This window comes from Lissotriton vulgaris, chromosome 6 (assembly GCF_964263255.1).
Source record: "Lissotriton vulgaris chromosome 6, aLisVul1.2, whole genome shotgun sequence".
Taxonomy (NCBI): Eukaryota; Metazoa; Chordata; class Amphibia; order Caudata; family Salamandridae; genus Lissotriton; species Lissotriton vulgaris.
Genome location: NC_141694.1, coordinates 1,614,850,221 through 1,614,871,720, shown reverse-complemented (window position 1 = coordinate 1,614,871,720; position 21,500 = coordinate 1,614,850,221). Strand labels below are relative to the sequence as shown.

The following is a 21,500-nucleotide window of genomic DNA, read 5'->3' as shown; positions in this document are numbered from 1 at the left end:
CTCTAAACCGCGCAGCCTTTGCAGTCTGTCCCCACCCCTAGCATTTTCAGGTACACAGTCTAGGCAGAAATATTGTAACATGTTCCTGTCACTCTTGTACTTTGAAGAGTAATAGAATTTCATATTGTGTATGTTAGTTTCCTAAGTGTTTGAATTTCCTTTTTTGTCTGAGATGGGACATATATGTCATTGAATTAGGACAACCGAGATATAGGTAGTCATAATGTTTGGTATAGTACACAAGAAATGGAACTCGTTTGTAAGAAGAAAACAACAGGACATGTAGGCAACCATGATGGTTGCCATTGCCAATCCACGGCAAGATCACATCTGTCAAACTGACGGTTTGAACACACTTGATAAATGTAAATGGCACTTATATATATGTTGTTGAATGTAAGCCATATATCTGTGTAAACAAAAGTAATATACAAAGAATGAATTGGATAACGTTCCAAGATGGCGCTCACAATCTTGTGGGTCGCTTAAAGTCCTATGTTTGTTTCCATAATCTGGGAGTTACAAATGGCGCCGCGATGTGTGTTACGCGTAGACACAGAAGAAGGGAATTACCGAAACGTGTCTGTCAGTGAAATAAAGAACACTGCTTTGTCAAGCATCCCGCGAGTGCTGTCTCTTTTTCCTGGTAAATGGGATATATATATATATATATATATCCTCGCCACAAGCGCTACCACCTTGCTGCTGGTTGAAATGACGATGAACTGAAACCCAATCTGGTGCCAAACAAAGGTGCTTTATTCGTGCATCTTAACGCCCAGCATGTCTGCCATGACGCGTTTCGCCTGTGTCCACAGGCTTGATCACATATACATCATATATATATATTACAATGGTATGTCAGACATGGGATTTGAACCGTAATCTAGATGCTCTCCATCCCATGCCACTGCCATTTTACTAACTCCTATCTCCAACAGAATTAATTTCAAACGTTTGGATATACCTGTTTATCTCTAAATATGTAATGTTATCAAAGCCGAATGGGCTTAACATGAAAATTGTCACCATAATGATCATAATAACATTCCATGCACATATATACCCAATGGATACATGGGTGGATATATACGTAACATGGCAGTGAAAATAAATGTGACCCAATAACACGTTAGATCAACTGAACTAAAAAATATTCAGTCACACAAGATTACCTCACTGCAAAGGTCAAATTTGAATGTATTATCACTGTACAGCTAAAGTAATATAAAAAACGGAAGAATTTCTGAAGATGAAGGAAGTGGTGGCCTATGGACCCTACCTCGACACTATTTCCAATCCTATTGACAGAGCTTTGTATTTAAAATTTAGAGTAGGGACGCTACCTGTAGGTGATTTTACCTCCCGTTGAAATCTTGCCTACCCCCGCTCCTCCTCCTGTGCGACCTGTCCATCACGTGTAGAGTCGGTCGCTCACATTTTTTTTTAATGTCCCGCATATGCACGGCCAAGGCGGAGATGGCTTAAACCCCTGTGCAGGCAGTTAGGTACCCGGCAGTGCAGAGAGGCGCTGCGTATTTTAAAATCTGACACCTGTACCCTGTTTGCATGTTGTGTGTCCAAGTTTCTAAACTGGGCATGGTTAAGTCATCTGAATAGGCTTTCTGTGACTATTTAATGCTTGTTTTATCTGTTTTGGCTAATACGATTTTATCGGTGTAAATTGAATGCATTTGTTTTTATATGATCTTAAAATTGTTGTACCTGCTTTTATGATATTTTTATATCGAAATAACGCCATTCATTCATTCAATATAAAAAACACATTCTCTTGCCTCCGAGAAGATTACATATAACACTTACTTTAAACAGGAAAACAAATGTTCATATGGTCACATATCTCTTCAGTGTGATGTTATCTTGCTGCACAAATGTAACCCCTTGTTTATCCTAGTTTTAATTAAATAACTTTTGTTAAAGTAAATACACGTGAAAAAATGTCATATCATAAACCATGTGTGCAGATGCACTGAGATTATAATATACAATTTAGTACCATTGTTGAGGGTGGGGCATCCTGACTTACACTTGGTTTCTCCTCTCTTTAGTCACGGCCCCTCCCTACATTCAACAATGGTAGTAAATAGCTTGTCTGACAGCTACCAACCTGCTCAGGCATAGTTTTGTATTAACGCGCTATTTGCAAAACATGTGAAGTCAAATAACGGTTGCCCCTATAAAAGTTGTTATGAAGAAAGACCATGGAAAAGTTTGCAGTGGCCTGTTATCTTCTACAGACAGCAAACAGTACATCAAAGGCTGTCCCAAGTGTTGTTTGAAGGCTTCGAGGTCTGACATATGTTGCCAAAGATGAGCTCTTTCAACATATAAACAGCCACATTGTGGATATTTGTATATCAGCAGACAACTGATTGGCAAGAACATGTTGTGCTCTAAGCCTTCAAGCAGACTGTTGAAGGTGAAGGCGTGTCTTCCTGATGGCTGCATTCAGTCTGTAAAGACAGGAAATGAGTGCCACAAACCTGGAAATTACAGATACATTTTTTCTTTTTGTTATATGTTTGCCCTGCTGCCAGATTGATAAAATTTTGCATAAACAACAACGTGCTATTTTAATGAACCATGTCCACAAAGTAACTATTATCTTGTCCAGTCTGTTTTAGAATTATTTCATCCTCAGTTATTGTCCTTTCTTATGATTGAAATATGTATTTCATAGTTCTGCACAAATGTGCTTCTCAGCCTTAATTATATTTGTGTACCATTTGGACTGACTATACCATACACACATACACAAAACATTCATAAATAGAAGATTAGGGGATACTTTTTAGAGCCAGCCTTTCTACTATGGCCATGATATCCTTTGCCAGCCTGACTGACTTCCTTGTTCCAGCCCTTATGCACAAATGGCTTCTCACACAAGACAAATAACCCTTTTTTAAGTCGAGCCTAGAGTCAGCGCACATGCGCTGCTCTGCGAGACTTGTTGTACTGGAGTATGGAATAGAAGTTCCGTCCAGTATCCGCCCATATTTGTCATTTGCTTGTGTCATTGTCCTTCGTAAATGCTGGCTTCTGATTCGTAAATAGGCTTGTTAGTCCCTACTTAGTACCTCCTTGTCTTTATTTGTAACCTCCAATGACGACTGGCCCTTTTACTTCAATTGTTAGACAGTACGTGTTATTTAGGCTGTAAGCACTATTTTCTTTATAGAGTTTTTTTTAAGGCTCGACACGCATTGCTTACATTCAGCGCACCATGCGCATTTCCTCTTTTCAAGCAGCCGGGACAATGGTGGCCACTTCTTTGCAATGCGAGACCTATGGCATTGCAAATATTTTCCTGCAAGCATCGCTGCTGACCGGGAGCCTGGGAGCCTCGTCACGATTCTTTTAGCTGCGGACATGGCTACACTGCTGCAGCTGCTTCCCCTGGACCGGGGTAAGTCTGGCTACCTCTGCATGAGAGCTTAGAGGCTGTCTCTGTATTCCGTACTAAAATCGTGTCAGGGATGGGAAGCCATGCTTGCCTCCAGCCGCCAGGTCGCTAGAGGAGCTCAGGGTACCCCTGCCAAGAAGGGGAGCACAGACTGTCCAGTCCAGCAGGGGCACTGGAGCCCTGACACCCCCATCTTATTGATAGTGATCAAGCCCTTCACGCTTCTCCCATTGCCTCTGTCTCTTCTCCTCATATCATTATTAGCTTTTTTCCTGTTCTGTTTACTCCTCGTTCCCCTTGATCAGTACTATACCTGTTCCTCTCCTTATCTCTTCCACATTTTTCTCCTGTGTACCATTCCTTTTAATTCTGTCCTTTCCTTGCGGCCTTGGTTTACTGTTTTCCACGAGCACCATTGCGTTTTATTCTATCTTTAATAATCTCCCCTTCCCCCATTTTCTCTTAAGTCCCCTTTAGATTTCTACTCTTGTCTTACATCATCTTTTCTCCTATCCTCCTTTAAACCCGCGCACTTTGCTCCTTCTTGCTTGAGTTATATTCCTTACTCCTTGGTGCTTCCCCATCCTTCTTTTGCTTCACTGCTGTCCCTCCCTCACTCCATCTCTTTCACCCTATCTGTGTACCTGGGCCCACCGAGCCCCCTCCCCGAGCCCCCGCCTCACCAACCCCCTCCTCCCGTGCTCCAGGGACCCCGGGAGTCGGATTAATTTACTGAATTATACCACTCTGTTGGTCATAAGAGGGGCAGCAGAGACCTTGGACTCTGTGTTCACACAGCCTAAAATGAGATTCTGTGGAGGTTGTGATTTATTTACTGAGAATGTGTAAGTTCACCATCTACGGTACAGAGATGTTGCAATGTGTTAACGATGGGCTCCCAGAGAAGCTTTTTGCTGCTTTTGGCTGGCTAGCATGTGAGATGTCGGTGCAGAGGCTTGCTTGTGCATCCTTTATGCGTGGCCAATAACCAGCTGTAAAATCTTAAGATGCCCCCATGACAGGTTTCACCAGCAGCAGAACACATGCAACTTTGCGAGGTGGAATCTGCTTAGCATGCTACTGGATGTGCTGTTGGTTGTGATATGGAGTGAGTGTGTGTTTGGTAAAGCAAATAACACGAAGCGAAAGAAACCCAGGCAGCAAGACCGGCATGCATCTGAAGTAGGGTATACAGAGGGAGAGAGAGTATAAACAGGGGTTTGAAAGCTGCATATATACTGTAAAGGAATCTAGCTACAGTGAAGGCCATAAATTGCATACATGCATTATGTGGGGAGCCCGAGAAAAGCCCACACTTGCTGTGAATAATTACCTTTCAGTAAAATGACAAATGCAACTTTGTGTGCATGTGAAAATGGCAGTGCATTCTTGAACTGTTTGTGAAGGGATGGGTGTTTAACATGTTGAGAACAACACTGAAGACAGTGAAGTGGCAGAGGTCGTTGATGACTGTCATAGTCCATCTTCTCCAATATTCCAATGTTTGACTTTTGATGTCTCCCTTTTAATTTAGAACATTTTATCCTTAGTGATTGGGGTGTTATAATAGCAGTAATTCCCCTATGTTTCGACTATCCAGCTTCAAGAGCAATTCGGCGGATACAGCCTGCAACCTTGCTCTACTGTAGGATTTCAACATCCATAAAAAAGACTGAGTCAGAGGGTAAAGACTTTGACAGGGTGACCCTCTTGGTGTGTCCAACTTGTGCTCCATCACAGTCAGCTTGATATTAGGCCTAGGTCCCGGTCAACCGAGAACAAAGATTTCTGGTTGGGGCTTTACCTTTTCTTGATGTGTTTTGTCTTAAAACTTATTTAAAAATCACTTATCTGGTCCCCCCTATTAGGTTGTTGCCATTTTGCTATCATTTTTCTTAATAAGTTTTTCTTATGCTCTAGAAATTGGTTGTGTTATTTTAATGAAGTTTTTTTTTACTTTTTGGCTGTTTTAGTGTTGTTAAATACTTTGCACATTTTACTAAGTTAAGCCTGTTTGCTCTGTGCCACAGCTTCCAGGGCTGAGCTCAGGTTTGAATTATTGAAACTATGGTTGACCTTATAGGATTTTGGGACTAATTACTTGGATAGAACTGGACTCCCCCCCCCCCCCCCCCCCCCCCCCCCCCCCAAGTAAGAGCCGATTTTCTTGTAATGAGTATCATTCTAATACTACTAAACTGGTTCCCCTCCTTCCTTTCTTCCTTTCTGGTCAGCAACCCGTCCAACCAGTAACATCAACCCACCCCAATGGTTCCTCGCAGGTCCATCCTCGAACCCACCTTTTGAATTTATACAGCAGAGTTCAGTAAAATTCCAGAATCACTTTAGCATTCCCTAGATTCCAGGCCATAGAAACTTGTCTTCCACAAGCACTCGAAGACAATAATATTTTTTTCAAATCTTGTATTTTCAGTGATTTGACCACCGAAGGCCCTGATTTTATATTAAAAACAGAGCTTTGGACTATACCATTTTCTGTTAAAAGGCAGTATTTCTCTCCATGTGTTCTCATACCTGGTGTGTTCCGCAGTTTGGTGCTTACTTTCCCTCCATGTTAAAGGACGTAGATGATTCAGCACCCAGGCTAATTTGCTGCAGAGCTAAATACATATAAGGTCCCAAAGGTGAGACCTATTGCATTGCAAATGCTTGTTAATAATTAGGAAGGGAACTGCTTTCCCTTTTCCACCCAAGGGATTCAGACCGTCTTCCAATTCTTTAACTTTGGCCCTATAGCTTTCAGATGAATAAGACACCTTACCCATGAGGGCCCTACCTGTTTTTTATGTCTCCTTCAGGAGACGATGACCCAAAGTCTGGGTTGTGTGTGTTCCTTTTCATTTTTATATTTTTTATTTTTCCTTCCTTCTCCTTGTGGAATTGCCGCTCTTTAGTTGGTTGGGCCTGATGCATGTTTAGGCCGGCTGTCCAGACAGCTCGTGATTTAGTTGGGACAGGGTGGTTGCAGGACATGCAGTCGTGAGTAGCATTTCTTTATCAGTCTGCTCTCTTTAGTCCTCTTGACCCCCAACAAGGTGTGTTTGTGTGCACAAAGCTGTGTAGTCATTTTGAATATCTATTTGCTTTTTTAGCTGATCTAAAGCCAATCAGACCTAGCAAACTGAAACAACCTAATTATCTTCTCTTCTGGGATTTTAACACAAAACTGGAGAACAATCACAAGATTCAGGGTTTGGACATTTGGCTACCCCAGCAGGGGATATTAGATAGTAGAGAGGAGGGAACTGAGAAGGTATCTGGCTGAACCCAATCTTGTGAACCTGGTAGAGTTGATCTCTGCTGTTGCCCCTTTCTAGGGTGCATGGACGTGCCTCAGTTATAGATTATATGTTTGCAACACGCAATATTTAAACATGGTTTTCACAGGGTGTAATTCTTGCTATCACAATGCTCTGTATCTGGAAGGATACTTTCCGGTTCATGAAACGACCACTCGTGAGGTAGCGATCCCCATAAATCAGTATACAAGCATGATCAAAGACTTGTGTGGCATCCGAAATATCTAGGGGCAACACTGGCCACTTTGTTGAATTCCTATCTTGTGACCTTTATGGTTTGTCTGTCTGACGTGCAGGGTGATGAAATGATTAATTATTTTAACTTCTTTAAACTGATCATCAGGCAATTACTATTGTAGCCGGTAAGGTGCGGGAAGGTGATGCCCGGCTGATTTGATAGCCATTGCTTCCTAGTCAACCGTAGGTTACATTAGGCCTTTTTATTCTAATCTCAAAGATCACATCGCGGTGCAGGAGCCCCACAAAGCATATAAACATAACCTTAAATCAAAGGAAAAGGGCTTGAACAGTAGGGACTGGGAACTATTGGAAAATGCATCATCCTTAAGAATAGTAAGACATTCTGGGAAATGGTAAATAGGATCAAACATAGGAAAGCCCTGCCAAATCCCCCTTTAAGTTGTAATGTCCTCAGCCCTGAATGGGTCTCATATTACTAAAGCATTTATTACCTAGGGTAAGACGAGAACTTAAAGGAGCAGCTAGGGGCAAAACTCTTCAATTCGTCACCCATGACAATTACTTCACAGGAAGTTACTTACCCTTGCTATCAGACAAAATCCCAATGGCAAAGCCCCTGGTCCAAATGTTTTTAACAACTCATTATGCAGCAAGGTCCCGGAGTCCTTGTCACGTAGTGCCGTTTTTCAAAAAAGAGATCACAACTCACCTAAATGCTACCCCCATCTCTCCTGTAGACAACTCTGTAAAGATCATTGGGCGGGTGATATTTAATCTTCTAAAATCATTTGCATACTCTAGCAACATCTTGAGTACTTATCAATTTGGGTTTCGCCTGGGGCTGGGTACAGTGGAACAGTGCTGGGACTTGGATTTGATCATTGGCAAATATACCATCGTAAAGCGCTGTCCACTGTACCTGGTCTTTATGGATTTGTCAACAGAACAAAGCTCTGGTTGATGTTGCTGGATTTAGGGGCGGAAGTGACAGACTGATTTTGCTGTATTCCTTGCTTGAAATCGGGTAGCGAGGGTCCAGTATGGCATGACAGGTGAATTGTCTGATATATTTTCTCTTGCTCAGGGGTGCCTCAAGGTTACATCCTGGCCCCACTTCTTCTTGTTATCTATATCAATAATCTGTGCCCATCCCTGACTAAATTTGCTACAGATATTCCGTTGATTATGCGAGCTTCTGTGCCAATTTTGCTTTATGCAGATGATGCAATACTTATGGCATGGACCTCATGGGCACTTCGGCACTTCCATTATTGGTGGACTCCTTCATTTCCTTCATGAGCAAACTGAACTGGGTCACAAACTATATAAATTTATATATTATGGCATGTGGACCAGGCAAGAAACATATGACTAAACCAATGTCTTGAGGGACCCCCCTGGGAACTGCGAATGATTTTAATGGCTTGGAGATCTCCTTCAGGAGCATGGGGTCTTGGAAGTCACAGATCAGAAACTCTTGCTTAAAGCTTAGTAGAGCAGCCGGTGCTTTATTTAATATGCCTCAAGCTGCTGGAAGGGGCACAGTATCTCCCATTCTGAATATTTATAATGCCGATTGTGCTTCGGTGGCTCTCCATAGTACGGGGGTTTGGGGATATTTCAATACTAATAGCCTGCTGATTGAAGAAATCCATATTAGTAGGTGGATCCTGCTCTTACCTACCACAACCTCCCATTTTGTCTTGCATGCAGAGCTTAGTCTTAGGTACATTACAGACATGACCAAACTTGCACCTCTTCTTTCATTGGTTAGCGTGTGGTCCAATACCGAACCAAACATGAACAGGGAAATCATTTTGCATTTTTTAATTTAGACATAGGCCTGTCAATCCCCTAGTTGGTCAATGTACACATAACTTGTGGAGCTTTGAATTTAACAAATATGTTGATACACCGCTTACTATAAATCCGAAAAGAAGATTGTAAAATTACAATTTTCCGAATTTTGCCATTCCCAGAGACTAGTTAATGAAATAAGCAAAAAGTCTGTTAAAGAGTATCTCATGTTTTTGGTACCTGAGCACTTTGTTCTGTATCTTGCAAAACACCTCTCACGCTTGGAGCTTCAGGGCTGGCACCATGGGTTGGCTTTTGAATTTTCCTGGAAAGAGCATTCAAACTTGGATGCCAGAGGTACTTTGCTCCTGTCCTCCTACAGCAGTTTGTCAAAGCAGCCAGTGAGGCCCTTTGTTTTTTTTTCACTTTTTCACATCCTATTTTAAATTACTTATTAAACCAATTTTAAAACATTTGGGGTGTACGAAATGTACGGATACATTGTGTTTAACTCCAACTTCTAAGTACTCATGATGTTTGCTGTGATATCTGTGCTTTTCTAAAAGATGTGGTGAGATCCAGGAGAATGATGGAGTGCTAAGCAGAGCACCAGATTTTATCTTTGGGGGTTTGGTAAATGGACTGATGTTATTAGCTATGGAAGATGCTATGATTGGGGGCGCTCTGGGATAATCGTGGGGGTCGTTGCATTCATAATTTGCTATTTTTTGTTAAATACCTTGTATATGTTTTATAGATGATTTATTGATGAATGTATCTTTTATCGCTATTTATGTGCTGAATAAAGTAAAGGGTTGATTGATTGGTTGACTTTCATTGCTGAGGGCTGTGAAAGTATAGAATTTAAGCAGTCTATGTTATTTCTGATCTTCTTTTTGTTTGCCTTGGGACTCTGAGCACTTTAACACTGCTGACCAGTGCTAACGTGCATGTGCTTCTCTCCTAAACATGGTGACATTTGTGTATACATGATTGGCATATTTAGATTACTTGTAAGCCCTTGTAAAGTGGTATACCACATACCCAGGGTCTGTAAATTAAATGCTGCTAGTAGGGCTGCACCACTGATTGTGCCTGCCACACCGATAGCCTTTCAAACCTGCCACAGGCCTGACATTGCTGTGCCTGTGTGTGGGTTTAATGGCACTTCGGCTTGGTATTTAAAACTACTTGCCAAGTCTTAAACTCCCCTTTAATTACACAAGTCACCCCTAATGTTGACCCTAGGTAGACCGAAGGGCAGAGTGCAGTGTAATTAAATGGTAGGACATGTACTTTTAAGTTTTGCATTGTAGTGACAATCACCCAAAGTCGTTTTTCACTACTACTTCCATAGGCTAGCATTAGGAATTCCTTAATACACTTTTAATTCCTGATTAGAAAGGAGCAGCTGCATCCTGTTTCTTATCTTTGGAATGGTAATGATAAATCCTCTTTACTGGTAAAGTGGGATTTAACATTACTGTTTTAGAAATGCAACTTTTAGAAAGTGAACATTTATCGTCTCTTACTGCGCTGTGTGCCTTGTCGCCTGTCTCAAATACACATCTGGGGTTGCTGACAGCCACATTTTGTGTATTCCCTCTAGACAGCACAAATACAGGTAAGGTTGGTGCAACAGTGAATTAACCCTTTCGCTGCGGCGGCTATTCCGCCGCAGCGCTAATGGGGCGGGCGGCCGCGCGGCGGCCGCATGCTGGTGACAAAACCGCTCCGTCACCAGCCGCGGTTGAGCTGTGCTCGTGACGGAGCGGTTCCGTCAAGGCCCCGCCCGCCTACTAGAACGCGCCGCGCAGGCGCAAAATCAGCACCGCGCAGGCGCGGCGGCCGGGCCATGACGGAACCGCTCCGTCATCAGCACAGCCCAACCGTAGCTGATGACGGAGCGGTTCCGTCATCAGCAGGGGAGGGGTTAATCTGTATTCTGATAGCTTTTCCTGGGCAGGAAGGGAGGTAGGAACTGACACATCTGAATAGGCAGCATCCTGTTTCCCACACAAAGGGCTGATTACCCCCTACTGATAGTCTGGAGCTTGGGAAGGAAGGGGGAACGTGTGCACTTCAAAGGCCTTCACTTAAAAGGCAAACTGGGTATAAGTAATGGGCCTCTGACCCTACCAAGACAGTACAGAACTAGACCTGTGAAGAACTCTGCCAGTAGTTAAGACTGCTGTGCTACAAGGATTGCCACTCATGACTGCTGCTTTGGAAGGACTGCTTTTCTGATTTGCTGTGCTGCACTGCTGCCCTGCTGCCCTGCAGCCTGCTTATATCCGCCCTGCTGAGGACAAGGAGTGGACCCATCTCACTTGAACCCAGAATGACTCCAAGGGGATTGCTGGCTTGCCCCTATTCTGAAGTCTCAGGGTCATCAAAGACTTCCTTCAACCTTGTAACCGCACCTGGACTCTGCCATCTGTGAGTCCTGCCCTCCCAAGTGATGCCAATCCGGTCCTGTGCCCATAAAAGTGAGCTCTGCTGTACAGAACCATCAAAATTGATGTAGTGACGACTTTGTGCCGATCGGAACGGACGCATTGCCCTTTGACACTGGCGCAGGAGCTGATCGACATTGCTTTGACTGAATGCATAGCTTGATGCTGACAGACAGCACAGCTCGATGACGATGCAGCGCCTGCATCGTAAAGGAATTCATCGATGAAGCCTTCATTGTATGTGCAGATCGGTACCAATGCATCGAGCCTTTGATGTCTAAGTTTCCACTATCCAAGGTACTTTTTCAGAGGGATCTTCGTGAGCCCCGTAGCCGGCCTGCCCTCCATCGTGGTAAGCCTGAACTTTGGATTTACCCCCATTCAGCACAAGCTCAAGTAATCCCTAAGCTCTATTATCTTCTAAACACTGCTTTTGAGTTAATCTTTAAAAATTCATAACTCCGGGTTTACCTATTGGATGTTTGTCATTTTGGTCTTGTTTTACTCCTAAAATTATTATGTATTTTTCTAAACCTGTGTGGAATATTTTTTGTGGTATGTTCATTGTGTTACTGTATGTATGTGTTGCACAACTACTTTACACAAAGCCTCTTCAGATAAGCTTGACTGCTCTGCGCCAAACTACTAGAGGCTGAGCACAGGTTATATCATAGTGTGTATCTAGCTTAACCCGAGCTAGAGTGGTGGTTCCTGCTTGGACAGAGCGCATACCTTTGCCAACCAGAAACTTCAGTCCTAACAAGTGTTTTTTTTCAAAAGTAGGTTTTCATACCGGTGTGAACATTATTGCTAATAATTAAAAAATTGCATGGATATGTCTTGTGAGTGGAATTTGTGACTGCATGTGGAGTATGACCACAGGCTGGATGATTGCTACAAAGATACTCTAGGATCTGGCAGTCCCATAGGCAACATTTGGATGATGTGAATCCCAAGAGGAAAACAATGCTTTACTTCAGAAAATCCATTTATTTACATGTCCAGGAATTTGTATAGCAAGTGCCAGAGGGGGTTAGCTTAGAACGTTGATTGTTTGTTATTCCCTAAAGTTTATTTAATTAAGGATTTGCCAGCAGGGCCGGACTGGGAACCGAAACCATCCCTAGCAAATAGCTCGCCGTACCTGGGGCGGGGTGGGGAGTGTGTGGGGGGGGGGGAGACTCTGCTAGCGGAAAGCTTTGTGCCACCCTGGCGGCCCACTGGGGAAACGCCTGGTTCCCGCTACGGCCAGTCCGCCCCTGGTTGCCAGGATATCTTGTTTTTTTCAGATGAAAACATGGGGCCTCACAGGTTTGTTGTATGTAAAGAAAATATCCCGAAAACAAGTCATCTTGACAAGAGTTGTATTGGTGATTTAATTGTTCTATGAGGTATGGCCAGGTCATTGGGATATTTCATTGAATGTTTGATTATACCACTGCAGTTGGGAGTCCATGACGTACAGAGTGGTGATTGAATTGACAGCGCTTGCACAACCAAGCCAATTGAGGGCTCGATTCACAAGGCGCGTTGGGCTGTAATGCAAGAAAACTGGAGCAGATCCTGGTTGCATACTGTGCGCTCTTAGTGCCATTGCACATTTTACACTCATCATAGCTACGCCCCTGAATGCCACTCACAAGCTGTGTTCTTAGAGGACATAGTTCCCTGCTCTCAAAGGGACTTGCTTGCGGAAACAAGACCCGGCCAGCAGCCTCTGGTGAATACACGAGTAATGCTTTAGAATTGATTTGTTTTCACAAGCTACATCTCGGGTGTGATAGGGGCTGCTAATTTCAGTAAGCCCCTACCCCGCCACCTAGGTGCATCATGGAGCTTGAGTGGCCTATGCAGGGAAATATTCATGAACTATGTATATTTCAAGCTATAGATTTATTATCATGATGAGGGTTTAGGGCAAGGCTGCTCTTACTTTTGTCCCAGACTGGTGCTAAACTTGGATTTCTGATTCCGCCCAATGTAGTGCCCTTTTCTACCTGGACTTATCAGACTCTAAGAGTGGGAGCTTATAAAAGGTAAAGCAGCTGGAATGTTGCAGCTGTACTACTCTTCATTGAGAGCTAGTCCAAAAATGCCCTGCGGCATCTGTGTGACTGGCCTGGCAGGGGCGGCTCTAGGCTCATGGTGGCCATGGGCAGGGAGCGTAGGTAGGAGGCCCCGGAAGAGGGGGTCCGGACGGGGCGGAGCGCGGAGGCCAGTGAAGAGGGGGATGGGGGGTGGGGGGGGCGGGGGCGGGGGACAGGGTGTTTGGAAGTGTAACAGAGCCAGAGGCCGCAAAATCCCTGCCAGGGACCGCCACGCAAATATTTATCCATCCTCAGAGGATTAATATATTAAGGATATATAGTGGCGTGGTGGCCCCTGGGGTTTGGTGGTCCTGTGCAGGTGCACAGCTTGCACATGCCTAAGGCCGCCCCTGGGCCTGGCCACGTCTTGTGAGTATGGACACACAACTTCTAGAACTGAGCATGTACATTTGCGCCCTTAAACTCTGAGCTGCAATTGTACATGGCTTGCTTGCTTTGGCTTGCTTGCTTTAATGAACAGGGAGCAGACTGTGCTTCTTGCAGCTGAGGAGTTGCACTTTTCTCACACATCCTCCTCCCCATTCCCCATCCTACTATACAGGCGACCCTTGGGAAAAAAAGTTTAGTTCACTTTCCATTATGAAATGCTTTGAAAACATTTCAGTTTGGTTAGCTTGTTCTGATAAATACACTCTGCGCCGTTCTCACAAGTACTCTGTGTTTGGATTAAAACAGGAAGAGAAGATGTGAGTTTTTGTAATCTTATAATTTTCTGTTTATTATAAAAGAGTAACTTTGTTTTCCCTGAGGTCCTGAGCCATGGGAACTGTGGGGTGATCCTCAGTTGAAGGTTGGTGTGGGGTTGATTTCCTGCTTCCTGTTTACCAGTTTGAGCGGTCTAGAGCAGAACCGACCAGCATGATGATACGGAGGCCTGGATTTCCAGGAATGAACCACGTGGCTTTGTTGATTCTATATGTCTATTTGTAGGTCTTTTCATGCAACCCGGAAAAGAAGGAATAACGACAACCCTACATAATATCGTCATCACCCTGGTTCTTGGCCAACGCTTGGCACCAGCACAAGTGTCACATGATCGAGCGCCTAAATGAAAATAGCACAGCGTAATGTACAAAACATTATATCATGCCATGATTTGGAAAATAAGCCAAAAGTTTGTCAATGCCAATGCAAAGATTTGTTAGGAATTATATGATTTTTTGCATAACTGCATTATGTGAAAATCAATAAAAGCCATTGTGATCTGAAATAAAACTAAGGTTTCCCTTTTCTTGATAGGTTTACCAACGCTCTTATTTTTTCATAAATTTTTATGCAGGTGAAAATAGACGACAGGTATTCTCCCTCACGGAACGATAGAAACCGCAGTGTACTTTGGCTTATTCACAGAGTCACCAAACACATTTCCAAAATTCTATACAAAGTCAGACAGAATGGGACACACATGAAACCGATAAGAGCCACCCTTAAACTCATTGCAGAACAGACCCATTGCTACCCAGATCATATACAAAGAATCCTCGCTACCAAGTCTCCTTTATGTTGTGTTGTGTTATGCTGTGCAGCGCTGTGGTATGCTACGTTATGTATTGCTCTGTTATGAAGTTTTGTAGAATGAGCATATCTCCCTGGCGTATCCTCGTGCCAAAGAAAGGCAGGAGCTGCCCTTACTGGGAACCCATTGGAAGAGTCAGGTTTTCAGTTTCTTGCAAAATTCTAAGATGCAGGTGACAGATCTGATGTGGCTTTCGGAACCAGATCAGAAGAAAATATGACCTCTGGCTTTTTCGGATGTCAGGGACATAGATGAGCAGGAGGTTGGTGGAGCAGAGGTGTCTGGCCGGGGTGTGGAATTTGATGCAAGGGTTGGCATGTGTGGGGCAGGACTTGTGTAATGATCTGTAGGTGAGAGCGTGGAGTTTGAACAGGGTGCATTTGTGTATGGGGAGCCAGTCGAGATCACTTTAGTGTCTGGATATGTATGTGTGGTGTTACAGACTAAGAGTGAGTCTGGCTGTTGCGTTCTGGATGACCCTGGAGGAGAAGTGTGGCTCAGGGGTTAGAGGCGGCAGACCCGGAAGCTAAGATCGGTCCTGGACCAGGGTTCAATTCCCCGCCTTGGCGGGTCTTGGGCTCAAAATTCCACGGACTCGATAATTCTCGTTCCGGTGCCTACTTGACTCATGGGTTCACACTCTGCGACTCTGGGCAATAGCTTGCTTAATCTCCACTACGGCCCCTCGCGGCGGGATGCCTGGCTTTCACCTTGTGGATACCCTGCTGGGGTTATCTCACAGGGGAATACCAGGACGGGTTCCCAAGGCAAGCGCCTTGATGCCTTCGGGTGATACGTGCGCTATATAAATCGCAATACATTTACATTTACATTACATTTACATTTTGGCTGGTGATCAGTGCTTTGAGTGACCGATCTCCGGGTGCTTAGCAGGAGCCATCTGAAGACTTTCTTGAAGAGTTTGAGGGTTTTTTAAGCAGATTAAGGTAATCGTGTTGACGTTCGTAGACATCGGGATATGATTGTTGATCATTCACCTTAGCTTCCTTGCAGAGTTTAACAGGGTAGGTGTTAGTCCTAATTATGTGGGCAACTGTGCTATGGACCAGAGGGGGGTGTCTTTCACGAAGAGGACCACCTTGTTCTTTTCAGATGTGAGCTTCTGGCATTTGGTTCTTCCCCAGTTTGCTACTTCAGACATGCTGCTGAACTTTATCTGGGTGTTGGAGCTGTTGTGAGAGAGAGAGAGGGGATGAGCTGGGTATTGTCTGCATAGGATATAATGTTGAATCTGAAGATTCAGACAATTTAGGCAAGTGGGGCCATGTATATGTTGAATAGTGTTCAACTGTGTAATTAACCACGAAAAGAAAGGGAGGTCCCCGTACTTATCCTATCTGGGACAAGTGGAAATATAACAGAAAATTACAACATGTCCTAATTTAAACACCAGATACTGTGTTGGCAGGTCTGATTGGACTAGCAAAAGATATTCATCACACTCTAATAGAAAACACACTATAGGGAAAAAAATGTGCTAATGCCACTATGAAGAACATACACAGTACAATAATATCATCAACTGTGTTATTAGCCTTGAGGAACGCCACAGATCAGGTTGGAGGCAGAGTATGAGTATGCGGCCACGGTAATAGATTGGGTGTGACCCGTGAGGAAGGAGCTGATCCAGCAGAGGGCGGATCCTTGTATTCCAATGCTGTGGAGGCATTGGATGAGAATTGGGTAGAGAAGGTGTTGACTGCAGGCAAGAGGTTGAGTAGGATGATGTCATTAGTGGTAGCAAGGAAGCGGTCTCAGTGCTGAGGCTCAGTTGGAATCCTCATGGAGAGGATACCAGGAAGTGGTTGTCATGGAGATGGTCAGCCAGTGACTTGTTGATGAGTTTTTCCAAGAATTTTGCTGGGTAGGGGAGGAGGGAGATGGGCCTGTAGTTTATCAGAGTCTTCGGGCCTGCTGAATGTTTTCTTTTAGGAGGGGTAAGATGGTGGTGTGTTTCCATGTATCAGTGAAGGTGGCTGTGGTGAGTGAGTGGATCAGTGTGAGGGTGGTGCAGATGGGTCAAGTCCTCTGAGGAAGATGAAATCAATCAATCAATCAATCCATTTGTAGAGCGCGCTACTCACCCGTGAGGGTGTAAAGGCGCTGAAGGGAGGGGAGGGTGCTGTAACTGCTCGAAAAGCCAGGTCTTGAGGTGCTTCCTGAAGGTGAGAAATGAGGGCATTGGTCCAATTGGGCTCCTGAGTAGGTGGTGTGCACTGAGGAGTGATGGTTGGGTAGCATGTTAGTGGGGTTACTTGAGTGTTCTTCTCGTCAGAATGGAGGGAAGCTAGCATGGCAACGTACTCTTGAGTTGCAAAGTTCTACTTGGTGGTGAATTTGGTGCTGAAATATTGAGAGATCCTCCTGTGATGGCTCCCAGTCTCCTTGCTTTTAGAAAAGATCTGAAAAAGTGGCTTTTTACTAAATAATTTTTTTCCCTTTCTTATCTGCCTGCATTTTAGTTGTTATGTTGTTGTCTTACTTGCCGATATTCTTCGTCAAAGCGCCGGGATGCTCCCTGGAGTAGCCGTGCGCTATAGAAGAAATAAAGTAACATAACATAACATAACATGGTCATGAAGCTTGTGGCTGGGATGTGAATTTTTTACTATGGGCGAAGATTTCCTTTGCATGTAGTTTTTTTCCTTCTGTTTGGTGATTGAAATGTGATTGGTGGTGATGATTTGTTGGCGGTAGATCCACAGGACTGGTTTGTGTGTATTTCTGTCGTTGTCATCATGGCTGTGTCTCCATCATTGAGGAAGCTTGCGGTCATATAGGAAGCTACTTATAAATGGGAGGTATGTGCTATGCAAATGCCGATATGGACGTGTTATAACCACCTCTGTCTTGTGAAGTTAAACTATATATGTGGTAGATTTTCAATTTTTTTTATTTCTCCAAGTGTATTTATCAAAGATGGCACAATGTTTAATACATTCTTCCACTGAATTATTGTTACAATGAGTGCACCTTCTAGTGCCATCCATATAGAAAAAAAGCATTGTTCCTGTAAAAATCGTAATCTGTGGACTGTTCTGTTGTTTTAAAGCCATATAAATCGTCACACATGCAAAATATTTCTTTTTTTTCATCGACCTCTTCGAACTTCGCATTAGCTTCTGGATTGGAACACGAATGGTTAAATTTTGTCAAAGGAATACTTCAAAACAACGTGGGTCTTAATTTGGACTCGGAGACTGAAATGAGCTCTGAAATCAGGGAATGGATTCTTCAGTCAGTTCTTTATGCACGAGCGTTTACTTGTGCATGCTTTTTAATACTCAACACAGTTGTAGCTTCAGTTGTATTCACTGTGCTCCGCATCTTTCCAAATGTGAATGAATGGGCATTAACTTTTCCCAGTAACAAATACATGAATTGCGTCATGCCTTATGTGCGAGAAATTGTACCGTTTGCAATGTGGTGGGGGGAAAAGTGGCATTGCATGTTAATTTTTCACTCTTTTCAGGACTCTGCTTTTCTTGACAAGAATTGTTGCTTTGTTGGTTCACTTTCTTGACGCGAATCTCTCGCGTCTCCCAGTACGTGCTTTGACACCGCTTTTTTGTAAAGTTGAACGACGTTTGCTAAATGGCACTGTTTCCATTTATTTCAGGACCGCCTTTTCTTCGTCATGGAGTATGTGAACGGAGGGGACCTAATGTTCCAAATCCAGCGCTCGCGGAAGTTTGACGAACCTCGCTCCCGGTTCTACGCAGCCGAGGTCACTTCCGCACTCATGTTTCTGCACCAACATGGCGTCATCTACAGGTAATGTATGCTTCATTTGAGGAGACACCCAGTGATGTCTCAGATTTTGGCCCGGTTCGTCTTTAATCCCCGTCCTCTTCTCCTCTCGTTGCTCGGCAACTCGACATAGATAGCTGCTTGTTCCAATTTGCTGACATTGACCGTTTTTTGGCAGTTGTGTCATCCAGAATGTTAACATTTGAATAGTGGCGGCAGCTTTGGCCAGCGGGAAGTGCCAGTTTTCTGTTGCAGCACAAACGCAGGCCTTGTCGAGCAGGCGGGCACATTGTCAGTCGGTGGTGGCCTTATTGCAGAGCTGTGCAATCACTTCCCTCCCCCTCTTCTTGTCTCTCTCTGTCCCTGCTATAGACCCCCCCCCCCTCCCTCCTCGGGAGCTTTGCCACATCCTTGGCGTTTTTTTTGTTCCACTTGAGGTAATGGAAGCCGGAGTTGATGGTCATTGGGTTCCCTTCCAGCTAAAAGGAAGACATTTGTTTTGCAGATGCTTATTTTTCTTGAGTTATCCCTGTAATTTGTATGCAATCACTATATTGTAGCAATGGACAATGTATCTTAAAAGTGTATCGCAATTTGCACATATACTGCAACCTGTAGCCAAGTGCAATCACAGAACCACTTTTATGGTATTATCTAAGTCTATTGTGTGCCTTCGACCTATCTCTTTTATTGTATTGTTTCGATGATAAGAACCACGTTTGGAGTATCGCTGGTGGGGGGATGTAATGTAGACAGTTCTTTTTGTTGATGAATGCTCATACCCTTTCCTGAGTGCTATACAAATTCATAAAATGCACTCAATCAAATGAATCAACCTGCACGCGTGGCGCTTTGTGCCAAGAATGCCGCCGCGAACCAACACAAAGCCCCTTCCTAATATTGATAAGCCGTTCCAAGCGGCCAACTGCAATTACCACTCTGAGGCGCTGACCCTTCTCTCCAGGCAGCAATCACAACATCCCGTGAATACCAGCGCTCCCGCCACCCACCGGGTGTTTGGAAATTATGGAGCTGAGGCTTGCAGCTCCAGGTCGGTGGAACACTCTGGGCCTGATCCAGGGGCATATAGTGCATCAGAGTACAGCGGAGGTGAACAAAAACCTGTTCCCATTGTGAATTGGTAGAAATGTATATTTTACTATTTCACTTACGAATGTGGAAATTTCTTGTCAGTGGCATAGTGTCAGATTATCTAAGTTAGGGTGAGCCTGGTATGTTGCAAAACTAGATCAACGCCGACAAACGTATACGTTTATGGGATTCACAGAGATTTTACAGGTAATTTCCCATCACACAAATTTGCTCTTGACATTAGCATGATTAACTGAATTTCCTAGGAGGGCGTAGGAGGGGGTCGTCCCAATTTTCAAAGGGATGGAGTGAGTAGAAGAGGTAAGGGATTTGCCATAGGGAAAAATATCTTCCCCATGATGATACAAAATGAAATGTACACATGTGAAAGCACATTTGAGTCACATTAACGTGTGGGCAAAATACCACCTGGAAGAAGCTCATTGCAATACTCTAGAAACTGTATGACTCAGACTAACATAGATTTCCCGAAGTCCTTCTGGTAGGAGTATTCCTGTGGAAGCAGATTTTCAATTTCTGAACATGGTTCTTGGTGTTCCTTTCGTCTCAATTACTTAAAGGGACAGTCACCTTTTTCTAAAAGATAATGGGCTCAGTTCACTAATAATAACGTATGAGTGCTGGTGGAGATTCATACTTCTTTCCGAAAGTACTTTTACTTTTTCTTGGAATTTGCGCACATTCTCAGGAAGGTACCTGGCAAGCTGCACCAGGCATGGATTTCCAGGCGTAATACTTGGAATGCCATATAAAGATCCCACCAGGCTACCTCTCTCCCAGTAAATTCGGGGGTGTTCTTTTGGCTTTCCTGCCCTAAAAGGGGAGTAACTTCAGTCCTCGACCGAAGTCAATCTCTGACTACTTAAAGGGTGGATTAGGGGTAGTATCAAAGATTTGGAACACTCACAAAAATGCTTGTTTTCGGGCGTTCTCAAACCTCCAAAGCAAACCACACCTTGGAACATCCATTCCCCACCCCTCACGTGGGATTTACATCTGCAGATTTCTTTATAATCTCGGTGGAGACAGTTTCAGTAGTAAATACCTTTTCTCTTGCCTGGAATCCCGTAGTGATTTCCTGGCGGACATATACGAGTCATTTGTGGCAGCCAAAAATACTTGTGTAAATTGGCCAAAATATTTATAAAATATTCTTGAGAGTGAATTTCTGTTGGAGGTACCCGTCAAATCTCTTTCTATGAGTGTTGTTTTAATTTTCGCGTGCATTTTTTTTTTTTACTTCTGCTGGCCTCTATTTTGTGAACCACCTTCAACAGTTAAATGAGGCATTGGCCATAGAGGTGAACAGAAAGTACAATGTTCAGATCTATTGAACATGCAGAGGTCCAGAGTTCAAAGCTGGTGTTTTCTTTTGCTTTCCACTAGAATGAAAATGAAACCTTTAAATTGCACCTTGATGGCTGGAATGAATCTGTAGACTCTGCGTCCTCTATTCCTAATAGGACAGTTTCTGTTTTAGGGCTGGAAAGCATTTCACAATACAATTGTCAGGATCCTCGACTCAGGAACACAACAGAAAATGATCCCATCACTTCTTTACCACTCACTAAAACAAAGAATATAGTGTTAAGTCTTTGCCAAAGACGACAGTCTTCAAGGTTAGTGAGAAGTGGCATTAATACAACGCAGCACAACATGAATGTATGTGGTGAAGACAGAGACACAGAAATGTTATGAGGACAAGAATTATCAGACCAGTTGAATTGAACTGTGTAGTAAATATGCCTTTTTCTGCATGGTCACCTCTGCGATTTTGCACCTTTTTCTGAATTT

The 21,500-nt window shown here is 43.7% G+C and overlaps 1 protein-coding gene across 2 annotated transcripts in view; it reads left to right on the top strand.

The window, feature by feature from the left end:
• The window catches only part of PRKCE (protein kinase C epsilon), a 1,279,555-nt gene that overhangs the window by 1,055,948 nt on the left and 202,107 nt on the right, over positions 1-21,500 (top strand). For both annotated transcript variants that reach the window (XM_086927786.1, XM_086927785.1), the window contains one exon: positions 18,463-18,617. In XM_086927786.1, the coding sequence (XP_086783912.1) occupies positions 18,463-18,617 (155 nt within the window). The remainder of the gene's footprint in view (positions 1-18,462; positions 18,618-21,500) is intronic.